This window comes from Bos taurus, chromosome 18 (assembly GCF_002263795.3).
Source record: "Bos taurus isolate L1 Dominette 01449 registration number 42190680 breed Hereford chromosome 18, ARS-UCD2.0, whole genome shotgun sequence".
Taxonomy (NCBI): domain Eukaryota; kingdom Metazoa; phylum Chordata; class Mammalia; order Artiodactyla; family Bovidae; genus Bos; species Bos taurus.
In genome coordinates, this window is record NC_037345.1 from 41804362 (window position 1) to 41817443 (window position 13082).

Here is a 13082-nt window from a genome sequence, read left to right on the forward strand (position 1 = left end):
ATGTTAAATGCACCAGTTTAAAAAACTAATTTTATTCATGGCTGACTTATAATAGTAAAATTAGCACATTTTGAGTGCACAAGTCAGTGATATTTGACAAATGTATATACCTATACAGGGCTTCTCATGCGGTGCTAGTGGTAAAGAACCAGTCTGCCAATGCAGGAGACATAAGAGATCGCTGGGTCAGAAAGATCCCCTGGAGGAGGACATGGCAACCCACTCCAGTATTCTTGCTTGGAGAATCCCCATGGACAGAGGAGCCTGGCAGGTTACAATCCATAGCGCTGCAAAGAGTAAGATATGACTGAAGCAACTTCACACAGCACATAGTACATCTATACAACCACTGGCCCAATCAAGTTATAGAACATTTTTATTGCCCCAGAAAGAGTCCTCCTACATGTGAAGTCAGTCTTCTCCCTCCCACCCACTGTTCCAGTACACTGCTGGTCTGATGTTTATCCCTATAGATATAGTTTGACGGTTTTAGAATTTAACATAAATGGACTCATACAGAATCTTTTTCTTCTGCCCACTTTCTTCCACTCGGTGTGATATCTTGAGATCTGTCCATGGTGTTTTGTGTATTAACAGGCTGCTCCTTTTTATGGCTGAGTACTAGTCCACTGTATCATAATTGTTCTTTCATTTTCATTAGGGTTCTTTCTAGATTTAAACTATTATCAATAAAGCTGCTATGACCATTTCTGGACACGTCTTTTTATGGACATAGTTTTTGCGTCTCTTTAGGGGAAAAAAAATCTAGGGATGGAACTGCTGAATCATCTGGTAAAAGTACGCTTATCATGTATAAAAGCTGCCAAACAGTTTCAAAAGTGATTGTACCATTTTACAGCCCCCACTCCCCTACCCACCCAATAATGTATGAGTTCCAGTTGTTCAACATCTTTCCCAGTGCTTGCAATTATCAGTCTTTTTAATTTAAGTCATTTAGTCATTTTAGTCATAATTTTAGTCATTTAGCTATGAAGTGGTATCTCATTTAATTTGCATTTTCCTAATAACTAATGGTGTCGAGCATCATTTCATGTGTTCATTGGCCATCTGTATATCTTCTTTTGTGAACTGTCTGTTCAGATCTTTTATTAGTTGTTTGCCTTCCTATTACTGAGTTGTGAGAGAGCTTTATATCATCTGGATGCAAGCCTTTGTCAGATGTATGTGATGCAAATAATATCTCCCAGTCTGTGGCTTGATATTTCCTTTCCTTCAACGTCTTTTGAAAGGCAAACAATTTTAATATTAATGAAGCACAATTTGTCAGTTTTCTTCTTTTGTCAATGCTTTTTGTATCCTTAAAAATATTTTTCTACCCCTGTTGCTGCTGCTAAATCACTTCTGTCGTGTCTGACTCTGTGCAACCCCATAGACGGTAGCCCACCAGGCTCCTCCATCCCTGGGATTCTCCAGGCAAGAACACTAGAGTGGGTTGCCATTTCTACCCCTAAGTTGCACAATTCATATCCTATGTTGTCTTCTAAAAGTTTTAAGTTTTATGCTCAAATCTATGAACCATTTCCAATTAATTCTTGAAAATGAAGTAAAGTAAAGGCTTTGTTCATTTTTGTTCCATACAGATACTAGTTCTTGTAACATTATAGAAATCAGGTAGTGTGAGTTCTCCCATACTGTTGTTTTTTTTTTTTTTTTTTTTAAGAATTGATTTTGCTATCATAGATCCTTTGCTTTTTCAGATAAAATTTTAGCATCGTTTTGTTACCTTATACAAAAGAAAAAGTCTGCTGAGGTCTTGATTGGCACTTTATTGACTCTATAGATCAACTTAGGGACAATGGACATCTTAACTCTATCTAATCTTCCAATTCCTTAGCAGGATGTACCGTTTAACTTACTGAAATCTTTTTTAATTTCTTTCAATAACATTTCACAGTTTTATGTGTATAAACCCTGCATAGCTTTCATTAAAGTTACTTCTAAATATTTTAAAGTTTTACTTTCTAAATATGTCTGGTTCATATGTTAATACAATTAATTTTGTATGTTCATCTTGCATTATGTGACCTAACTAAATTTATTTTTAGATCTGGTAGGTTTTCATAGATTCCTTAGGATTTTCTAAGCAGACAATCATATTATGTATTAAGAGAGAAAGTTTTATTTCCTTTTTTTTAATATTTATTTTTTAAATTTTATTTTCTTAACTTATCACACTGGCTAGGACATTTAGTACTATATTGAAGAAAGGATATGAGACTGAACCTCTTTGCCTTTTTCACAGTCTTAGGAGAAAACATTCAGTATTTAACCATTATGAATGATGGTTGCTATATGATTTTCATAAATTTCCATCATCAGGTTGAGAAACTTTCCTTTTATCAGTGATTTGCTGATTTTTTTTTTTTTTAAATCATGGGTGAGTTGTTGATTTCATCAAATTCTTTTTCTGTGTCTATTGAGATGACCATGTGATTTTATTTTCATTAATTCTGTAATGTGCTAATTTACGTTAATTAATTTTTAAATATTGAAATATCTTTGCAACTCTCGGATATACCTGTTAGAGAGTGCTGCATTAAGTTAGCTAATATTTTATTGAGGATTTTGGCTTGTATGTTCATGAGAAGTTTTGGCCAATAATTTTCTTTCCTTCTAATAACATTGTCAGCTTGCTATCAGGGTAATGCTGGTCTTAAAAAGCATGTTGGGAAGCAGTATCTCCTCTTATATTTTTTGAAATGTTTGTGTATTACTGTTATTGCTTTTGTAAGAATTTGATGGTATCCAATAGTGAATTTGTCACAACACAGAACTTCCCTTGTGGGAAGATATTTGATAATAAAGTAAGTTACTTAATTTTATAGGATTATTCAAATATTTCCTGTTGATCAAGTTTTAGAAGATTGTGTTTTTTAAAGCACTTGCCCATTTCATCTAAGTTGTTAAATGTATTGGCATAAAGTTGTTCATAATAACTTTTTATATTTATTATTATTATTTTCTATTATTCTTTAGGATATGCATTTGTTATATTGTGGATGTGTATTGATAGTCTATAGAATACATATTAATATTCCTATTTGTATTTCTAAGATTAGTAACTTGTCTTTGTTCTTTGTTCATTAATTAGTCTTGCTAGAGTTTTGTTACCTTTATTAATCTTTTCAAAGAACCAAATTTTGGCATGGTTAATTTCCTTTACATTCATGTTTCCTGTTCATTAATGTCTGCTCTTATATTTATTAGAGATACCAAGGGAACATATCATGCAAAGATGGACACAATAAAGGACAGAAATGGTATGGACCTAACAGAAGCAGAAGATATTAAAAAGAGGTGGCAAGAATATACAGAAGAACTGTACAGAAAAGATCTTCATGACCCAGACAGTCACGATGGTGTGATCACTCACCTAGAGCCAGACATCTGAAATGCGAAGTCAAGTAGGCCTTAGGAAGCATCACTACGAACAAAGCTAGTGGAGGTGATAGAATTCCAGTTGAGCTATTTCAAATATTCAAAGATGATGCTATTAAGGTGCTGCACTCAATATGCCCTCAAATTTGGAAAACTCAGCAGTGGCCACAGGACTGGAAAAAGGTCAGTTTTCATTCCAATCCCAAAGAAAGACAATGCCAAAGAATGCTCAAACTACCACACAATTGCACTCATCAAACCATGAACTTCCAGATGTTAAAGCTGGATTTAGAAAAGGCAGAGGAGCCAGAGATCAAATTTCCAACATCTGTTGAATTATTGAAAAAGCAAGAGAGTTTCAGAAAAAAATCTACTTCTGCTTTATTGACAATGCCAAAGTCTTTGACTGTGTGGATCACAATAAACTGTGGAAAATTCTGAAGGAGATGGGAGTACCAGACCACCTGACCTTCCTCCTGAGAAATCTGTATGCAGGTCAGGAAGCAACAGTTAGAACTGGTCAAGGAAAAACAGACTGGCTCCAAATCGGGAAAGGATGACATCAAGGCTGTATATTGTCACTCTGCTTATTTAACTTATATGCAGAGTACATCACGAGAAATGCTGGACTGGATGAAGCACAAGCTGGAATCAAGATTGCCAGGAGAAACATCAATAACCTCAGATATGCAGATGACACCACCCTTATGGCAGAAAATGAAGAACTAAACAGCCTCTTAATGAAAGTGAAAGAGGAGATGAAAAAGTTGGCTAAAAACTCAACATTCAGAAAACTAATATCATGGCATGTGGTCCCACCACTTCATGACAAATAGATGGGGAGGCAATGGAAACAGTGACAGACTTTATTTTGGGGGGGGGCTCCAAAATCACCACAGATGGTGACTGAAACCATGAAATTAAAAGATGCTTACTCCTTGGAAGAAAAGTTATGACCAACCTAGACAGCATATTAAAAAGCAGAGATGTTACTTTGCCAACAAAGGTCCATCTAGTCAAAGCTATGGCTTTTCCAGTAGTCATGTATGGATGTGAGAGTTGGACTATAAGAAAAGCTGAGTGCTGAAGAATTGATGCTTTTGAACTGTGGTGTTAGAGAAGACTCTTGAAAGTCCCTTGGACTACAAGGAGATCCAACCAGTCCATCCTAAAGGAAATCAGTCCTGAATATTCATTGGAAGGACTGATGCTGAAGCTCCAACATTTTGGCCACCTGATGTGAAGAACTGACTCATTGGAAAAGACCCTGATGCTGGGAAAGATTGAGGGCAGAAGGAGAAGGGTATGCCAGAGGATGAGATGGTTGAATGGCATCACCAACGCAATAGACATGAGTTTGAGTAGGCTCCAGGAGTTGGTGATAGACAGGGAGGCCTGGCGTGCTGCAGTCCATGGGGTCGCAGAGAGTTGGACGCGACTGAGCGAGTGAACTGAAGTGAACTGATATTTATTAATTCTTTCCTTCCACTACCTTGGGCAAATTCTAGTTTCCTTTTTTTATCTCTATACAATGGAAATAAATCATTAGTGTTATGCATTTTTATTTTCTAATATAGACATTTAAAGCTATAAATTTTGTTCAAAGTACTGCCCTGGCAGCACCACACAATTTTAAAAAAATATTTTATTCTCATCTCCATTAGCTTCAAAATATTTCAAAATTATTTTGTGATTTTTGACTCATAAATTATTTAGGGAACTGTTATTTTATTTCAAAACATTTGGAGATTTAAATTTCCACTTTATATCATTTCTTTCATCCTGAATAACACTTCTTAGCAATTTTTTGTAGTGTAGGTATCCTAACTAAAATTTTACAAATTTTTGTTAGAAAATATTTTTATTTTATCCTCACTTTTGGAGATATTTTTTGCTAACTATAGAAACCTCATTTGGCACAATATGTTTTCTTTTACCTTCTAAAAAGGTAATTCAATTGTCTCTTAGCCTCTGTTGTTTCAGATGTGAAATCAGCAGTCAGCCTTCTTCTTGTTTTCTTCCTGCACACATATTTTTAATCTGGCTGCCTTTGAAGTTTTCTTGGCTTTGATTTTGGGCAATTTGACTCTGATATTTTACTTTGTATTCATCTTACTTGGAGGTGACTGCATTTTTCTAAATTAAGTCATTCTATTTCACCGAGTTTGATGTTTTCAGTCATTAATGTCTTGAAATTTTTGTCTGCCCCATGATCACTGTTTTCTTCATCTTGAACTCCGATTTCTCTTTGGCAAGACCAGTAGTACTTATTTTTTGTCTTGATATTTATTTACATTATTTAAAAGTGTAAGAACTCTAAAGAACATGTGTTTATTTGGGGTATCTCTATTGATACTGTATTAGAAATTAAAGTTGATATATTCTTTATAATTATAATTTGTTAATGATTAATATTGTTATTGATAATAATAATTATTATTAATGAAGAGGAGGAGGATAAAAAGAAAAAACAGTTATTATATGTTAACATAAATAGCATATATAAATGGATTAAAAATATGTTTTAATCCATTTTTAAGTTTTTAAAGTTTTAAGTAATTCTTAGAACAGCATCATTTATTATTTTTATAGAGTGTTATTCTGGCTTAACAGATAAAAGATATCTAGATTCTTATATTTGATTCTGTATTAATCTATTGTGACATAACACATCATGTAGCCTCTGGGAAATACCACTGTACACTCATGAACGAATGGGAGTGGGAAGAGCAAGTAACATCTTAGTATTGTCATGAAAATTGCTTTAATATTTCAAAATTTCTGGAAAGATCTTGTCGACTCTCAATTCTTGAGAACTGCTATTATGTAGTTTATTATTTTCACACAGATTCCTGAGGCTCTACTCCTTTTTTCCCAATTATTTTTTTCCTCTGAACTTTTGGTTGGAGAGTGTCTGTTAATCTATAAATAAGGCCACTCTGTCCATTTAAAGTCCTATGTTAAGTATAGCAAATGTGTAAATTTTTCATTTATTATAATTTTGAGATCTATAATTTTCATTTGGGTCTTTTTTAGAGTTTGCCTTTCTTTGCTCAAATTGCTTTTCTGTTGACTCATTAAGACCAAATTTTCTTTTAATTCTTGAACATAATTATAATAGTTGCTTTAAAGTCTTGCTATTTCCAGCATCTGGGCCATCTCACATGTAGTTTCTATTGAGTACCTTTTCCTTATTTCTGGATCATATTTTTCTGGGTTTTTTTTTTTTTTTTGTATGTTCAATCATGTTTGATTGAGTACCAAATATTATAGATGATATAGAGAATGTGGATCCTGTTAGCTGCCTTTAGGAGTATATGTATTGTTTTATTAGGCAATTTAATTGCTGGTGGATCACCAGAACTTATGTTGGCTTGGTTTTATGTTTGCTAATACAGATCTTTAGAAAGTGCAAGATGTTTCTAAGCTCCTCTTACTTAAATGCAATCTCTAAACCCTCTACATCTTTGAGGGGTTTGAATTTAGATTTTCTTAGGGCAAATCTAGAGTTCTTATATCTAAGACACAACTTTCCTGGTGACTCAGTGGATGTTACTAACATCTTGGGGTGTTATTTAGAGCCTGGGGTGTTATTAACAAGGTGTTAAAGAGATCTCTTCACTCTGACAGGGTCATGAGTCCAGCATCCAATCCCCACAAGACTGCTCTTGCTCCATCACTGCTCAATCCCTGGTCCCTCTGTTTTCATTTCAACCCTTTCTACAGCCTCTGTGCTATGCTGTGCTCAGTCATGTCTGACTGTGACCCCATGGACTGTAGCCTGCCAGGCTCCAATGTCCTTGGAATTTTTCCAGGCAAGAATACTGGAGTGGGTTGCCATTTCCTTTTCCAGGGGATCTTCCTGACCCAGGGATCAAAACCACAACTGTAGCATCTCCTGCATTGTCAGGCATATTCTTTACCATTGCACCACGTGGGAAGCCCATCAACCCCTTCAGTTCGGTTCAGTTCAGAAGCTCAGTCATGTCTGTTTCTTTGAGACCCCATGAATCGTAGCACGCCAGGCCTCCCTGTCCATCACCATCTCCCGGAGTTCACTCAACCTCATGTCCATCGAGTCGGTGATGCCATCCAGCCGTCTCATCCTCTGTCATCCCCTTTTCCTCCTGCCCCCAATCCCTCCCAGCATCAGAGTCTTTTCCAATGAGTCAGCCTTAGCTGATGCTTTTTGGTAAGCATTGGGTAATCTTCTCCATGCATATGCAGCCTGGCCTTCAGCCATGCCCTGTTCTCTGCCCCCAGCCACATACACCTAGAGTTTCCTTTCTATGAAACTCCACTGTGCAAATGCCAAGCAGTTGAAGTGACCCAAACTCTGATTTCTATCTCCCCAGCTCAGCTGACCTACTATGCTCTGCTCAGACATCAACTTAACTGTGCTGTTTGTAACTTGCCCCCAGACAGAGGGCTAAGTGACCAGAGAGCTTATCTCTTGAGTTTCCCTTCTATCAGGAATCACCAGTTTTTATTATCTATCTTGTATGGCCTGAAAATAATTGTCATATATTGTATCTAGTTGTTTATGGCAAAAGAATCAGTCTGGTCCCAGTTACTTCATCATGGTTAGAAGTGGAAGTCTTCCAGTTTTTTTTAATATTAGCAACAAATAAAAAAATGTAAACTCATCTATAAACCATATATAGCTTATGAGACCTCTGTTTGAGACACCTGCTATACATCTCTTGCTTTTCAAAATGTGGTCTTCAGAAGAGAGGCATCAGCATCACCTGGAAGCCTATAGAAAATGCAGACTCTCAGGTCCTAGCCAGATATACAAATTTGGAATCTGCCATTTAGCAAGATCTGAAGGTGATCTTATGGTCATCAACATTCAAAAAGATACAGCCAAAAGTTTTGGCATCAGAATCAGAATTACTAAGATAGTAATTCTTACCATCAGGGAGGTTTGGAGAATATTGAGCTATTCCATAAATATTTGAGGTTCATGGGACTCATGTGTCTTGCTCCTGCTACAGACTCCAAGACTACCATTATTCAAAGGATGTAACCCACAATAGATAGTTACATGGATAATTTCATTTCCCCAAAGAACTTTCAGGCCACATTTTTTAAATGCCTTGCTTATCTACTCGGGCAGCCAGTGGTTTCCTCTCACACATGACAACTCTGGTTTTCAAACCCTCGCTTAAAATATGCCTCTTCCAGAAAGTCCCTCTAAACCAACCTCTCTAAGATCAGATCAGTCGCTCAGTTGTGTCCGACTCTTTGAGACCCCATGAATTGCAGCACACCAGGCTTCCCTGTCCATCACCAACTCCCAGAGTTCACTGAGACTCATGTCCATCGAGTCAGTGCTGCCATTCAGCCATCTCATCCTCTGTCTTCCCCTTCTCCTCCTGCCCCCAATCCCTCCCATCATCAGAGTCTTTTCCAATGAGTCAACTCTTTGCATGAGGTGGCCAAAGTACTGGAGTTTCAGCTTTAGCATCATTCTTTCCAAAGAAATCCCAGGGCTGATCTCCTTCAGAATGGACTGGTTGGATCTTCCTTGCAGTCCAAGGGACTCTCAAGAGTCTTCTCCAACACCACACTTCAAAAGCATCAATTCTTCGGCGCTCAGCCTTCTTCACAGTCCAACTCTCACATCCATACATGACCACATGAAAAACCATAGCCTTGACTAGACGAACCTTTGTTGGCAAAGTAATGTCTCTGCTTTTGAATATGCTATCTAGATTGGTCATAACTTTCCTTCCAAGGAGTAAGCGTCTTTTAATTTCATGGTTGCAGTCACCATCTACAGTGATTTTGGGGCCCCAAAAATAAAGTCTGACACTGTTTCCACTGTTTCCTCATCTATTTCCCATGAAGCGGTGGGACCGGATGCCATGATCTTCGTTTTCTGAATGTTGAGCTTTAAGCCAACTTTTTCACTCTCCACTTTCACTTTCATCAAGAGGCTTTTGAGTTCCTCTTCACTTTCTGCCATAAGGGTGGTGTCATCTGCATATCTGAGGTTATTGATATTTCTCCCGGCAATCTTGATTCCAGCTTGTGTTTCTTCCAGTCCAGCGTTTCTCATGATGTACGCTGCATATAAGTTAAATAAGCAGAGTGACAATATACAGCCTTGACGAACTCCTTTTCCTATTTGGAACCAGTCTGTTGTTCCATGTCCAGTTCTAACTGTTGCTTCCTGACCTGCATACAGATTTCTCAAGAGGCAGGTCAGGTGGTCTGGGATTCCCATCTCTTGAAGAATTTTCCACAGTTTATTGTGATCCACACAGTCAAAGGTTTTGGCATAGTCAGTGAAGCAGAAATAGATGTTTTTCTGGAACTCTCTTGCTTTTTCCATGATCCAGCGGATGTTGGCAATTTGATCTCTGGTTCCTCTGCCTTTTCTAAAACCAGCTTGAACATCAGGAAGTTCACGGTTCACATATTGCTGAAGCCTGGCTTGGAGAATTTTGAGCATTACTTTACTAGCGTGTGAGATGAGTGCAATTGTGCAGTAGTTTGAGCATTCTTTGGCATTGCCTTTCTTTAGGATTGGAATGAAAACTGACCTTTTCCAGTCCTGTGGCCACTGCTGAGTTTTCCAAATTTGCTGGCATATTGAGTGCAGCACTTTCACAGCATCATCTTTCAGGATTTGGAATAGCTCAACTGGAATTTCATCAGCTCCACTAGCTTTGTTCGTAGTGATGCTTTCTAAGGCCCACTTGACTTCACATTCCAGGATGTCTGGCTCTAGATGAGTGATCACACCATTGTGATTATCTGGGTCATGAAGATCTTTTTTGTACAGTTCTTCTGTGTATTCTTGCCATCTCTTCTTAATATCTTCTGCTTCTGTTAAGTCCATACCATTTCTGTCCTGTATTGAGCTCATCTTTGCATGAAATGTTCCTTTGGTATCTCTGATTTTCTTGAAGAGATCCCTAGTCTTTCCCATTCTTCTGTTTTCTTCTATTTCTTTGCATTGATCGCTGAAGAAGGCTTTCTTATCTCTTCTTGCTATTCTTTGGAACTCTGCATTCAGATGTTTAAATCTTTCCTTTTCTCCTTTGCTTTTCACTTCTCTTCTTTTCACAGCTATTTGTAAGGCCTCCCCAGACAGCCATTTTACTTTTTTGCATTTCTTTTCCATGGGGATGGTCTTGATCCCTGTCTCCTGTACAATGTCACGAACCTCATTCCATAGTTCATCAGGCACTCTATCTATCAGATCTAGGCCCTTAAATCTATTTCTCACTTCCGCTGTATAATCATAAGGGATTTGATTTAGGTCATACCTGAATGGTCTAGTGGTTTTCCCTACTTTCTTCAATTTAAGTCTGAATTTGGCAATAAGGAGTTCATGGTCTGAGCCACAGTCAGCTCCTGGTCTTGTTTTTGCTGACTGTATAGAGCTTCTCCATCTTTGGCTGCAAAGAATATAATCAATCTGATTTCGGTGTTGACCATCTGGTGATGTCCATGTATAGAGTCTTCTCTTGTGTTGTTGGAAGAGGGTGTTTGTTACGACCAGTGCATTTTCTTGGCAAAACTCTATTAGTCTTTGCCCTGCTTCATTCCGTATTCCAAGGCCAAATTTGCCTGTTACTCCAGGTGTTTCTTGACTTCCTACTTTTGCATTCCAGTCTCCTATAATGAAAAGGACATCTTTTTTGGGTGTTAGTTCTAAAAGGTCTTGTAGATCTTCATAGAACCGTTCAACTTCAGCTTCTTCAGCATTACTGGTTGGGGCATAGACTTGGATTACTGTGATATTGAATGGTTTACCTTGGAAACGAACAGAGATCATTCTGTTGTTTTTGAGATTGCATCCAAGTACTGCATTTCAGACTCTTTTGTTGACCATGATGGCCACTCCATTTCTTCTGAGGGATTCCTGCCTGCAGTAGTAGATATAATGGTCATCTGAGTTAAATTCACCCATTCCAGTCCATTTCAGTTCGCTGATTCCTAGAATGTCGACATTCACTCTTGCCATCTCTCGTTTGACCACTTCCAATTTGCCTTGATTCATGGACCTGACATTCCAGGTTCCTATGCAATATTGCTCTTTACAGCATTGGACCTTGCTTCTATCACCAGTCACATCCACAGCTGGGTATTCTTTTTGCTTTGGCTCCATCCCTTCATTCTTTCTGGAGTTATTTCTCCATTGATCTCCAGTAGCATATTGGGCACCTACTGACCTGGGGAGTTTCTCTTTCAGTATCCTATCATTTTGCCTTTTCATACTGCTCCAAGGTAAGGAGCAATGGCTGCGCTTTGCTGGAGCAGCCGTGAAGAGATACCCCACGCCCAAGGTAAGAGAAACCCAAGTAAGACAGTAGGTGTTGCAAGAGGGCATCAGAGAGCAGATACACTGAAACCATACTCACAGAAAACTAGTCAATCTAATCACACTAGGACCACAGCCTTGTCTAACTCAATGAAACTAAGCCATGACTGTGGGGCAACCCAAGACAGGTGGGTCATGGTAGAGAGATTTGACAGAATGTGGTCCATTGGAGAAGGGAATGGCAAACCACTTCAGTATTCTTGCCTTGAGAACCCCATGAACAGTATGAAAAGTATGAACAGTATGAAAAGGCAACCTCTCTAAAACTTTCAATAAACACAAGGATGTTCATCTAGCTATAGATATAGCTATATGGCTATTTACTTTACATGAACTCAGAGAAGTGCAGTACTTCCAATTTGTCACCAGTTTTTCTTCACTCCACTTAGAGGAACCACAACCCTAATTTACTTAGTCTGATTTTAACACAATTCCAGTCCTAGTACCTGGCATGTTCTTAATCCATGCTGTTAATTTAACCCATGATTATGCTGTTACTCATTTATAAACATCACTTTAAAACAAGTTTGTGGCATTTATCATTAGTCCCACGTATCATCTATCCATCACCCCTGCATTGGGCTGTGTAGACCAGGCTCCACTCTGTCTAACCAGTCATCATATCAGGCATCATATCCTATATCATATAGAGCTCTGAACTTCACCAGGTCAGAGGGAGGTGAACGCTGGGGTGATCATCCAGCTGCCTGCATATGGGATGAGTCATCTCAAATAGCAGAAGCAAAGGTGGTGGGGGCAGAAGCATGTCCAGTGACACAAGATACCAACCTTGGAAGTTCCAAACCTCCCTTGCCAAGGTAAGGCAAGCACAGGTGATATGGGGGAAGAGCTGACTCATGTTCAGAAAGCAGTGGGAATGGGAGCTGAATCCCCTCTATGTGACCCTAGGAAACTTCTTTCACCCCGCTGACTCTGTTTTCCACATATGCATTTGGAAACTTGATGTATCTATAACCAATTGTGACTTCTTATGTTTAATGGTGGGAAAACCGCTTGTACCATGCTGATGGTTGTCCAGTAGCCTTTTTAGAGAAGAATTGTGTCTTAGGTGTTAAGACCCTAAACATGTGCATAACTCTTGGCCCATGCTTTCACTTCATTTTCAGTGATATAGTTAAGTAAATGCTTTCAAGGATATTATTTGAAACTTCATAATAATGACAATATAAAATTAGCCTAAATCAAACTGTGAGGGATTGGCCAAATGATGATCTATCCACATGATAGAATTTTATACAATCATTTGAAACCTTACAAAGAAAATTTAATGTCATTGGAAAATGTTCACAATATAAAGCACTTGATTAAATACTCTATATAATTT

General features: G+C 38.0%; 1 protein-coding gene across 1 annotated transcript in view; it reads right to left on the reverse strand.

The window, feature by feature from the left end:
• The window catches only part of LOC132342747 (craniofacial development protein 2-like), a 32316-nt gene extending 19688 nt beyond the window's left edge, over positions 1–12628 (reverse strand). Inside the window, 1 exon segment of the mRNA XM_059877312.1 lies at positions 10492–12628. Within this exon segment, the coding sequence (XP_059733295.1) occupies positions 10492–11746 (1255 nt within the window). The 5' untranslated portion in view covers positions 11747–12628.
• Positions 12629–13082: the final 454 nt, after the last annotated feature.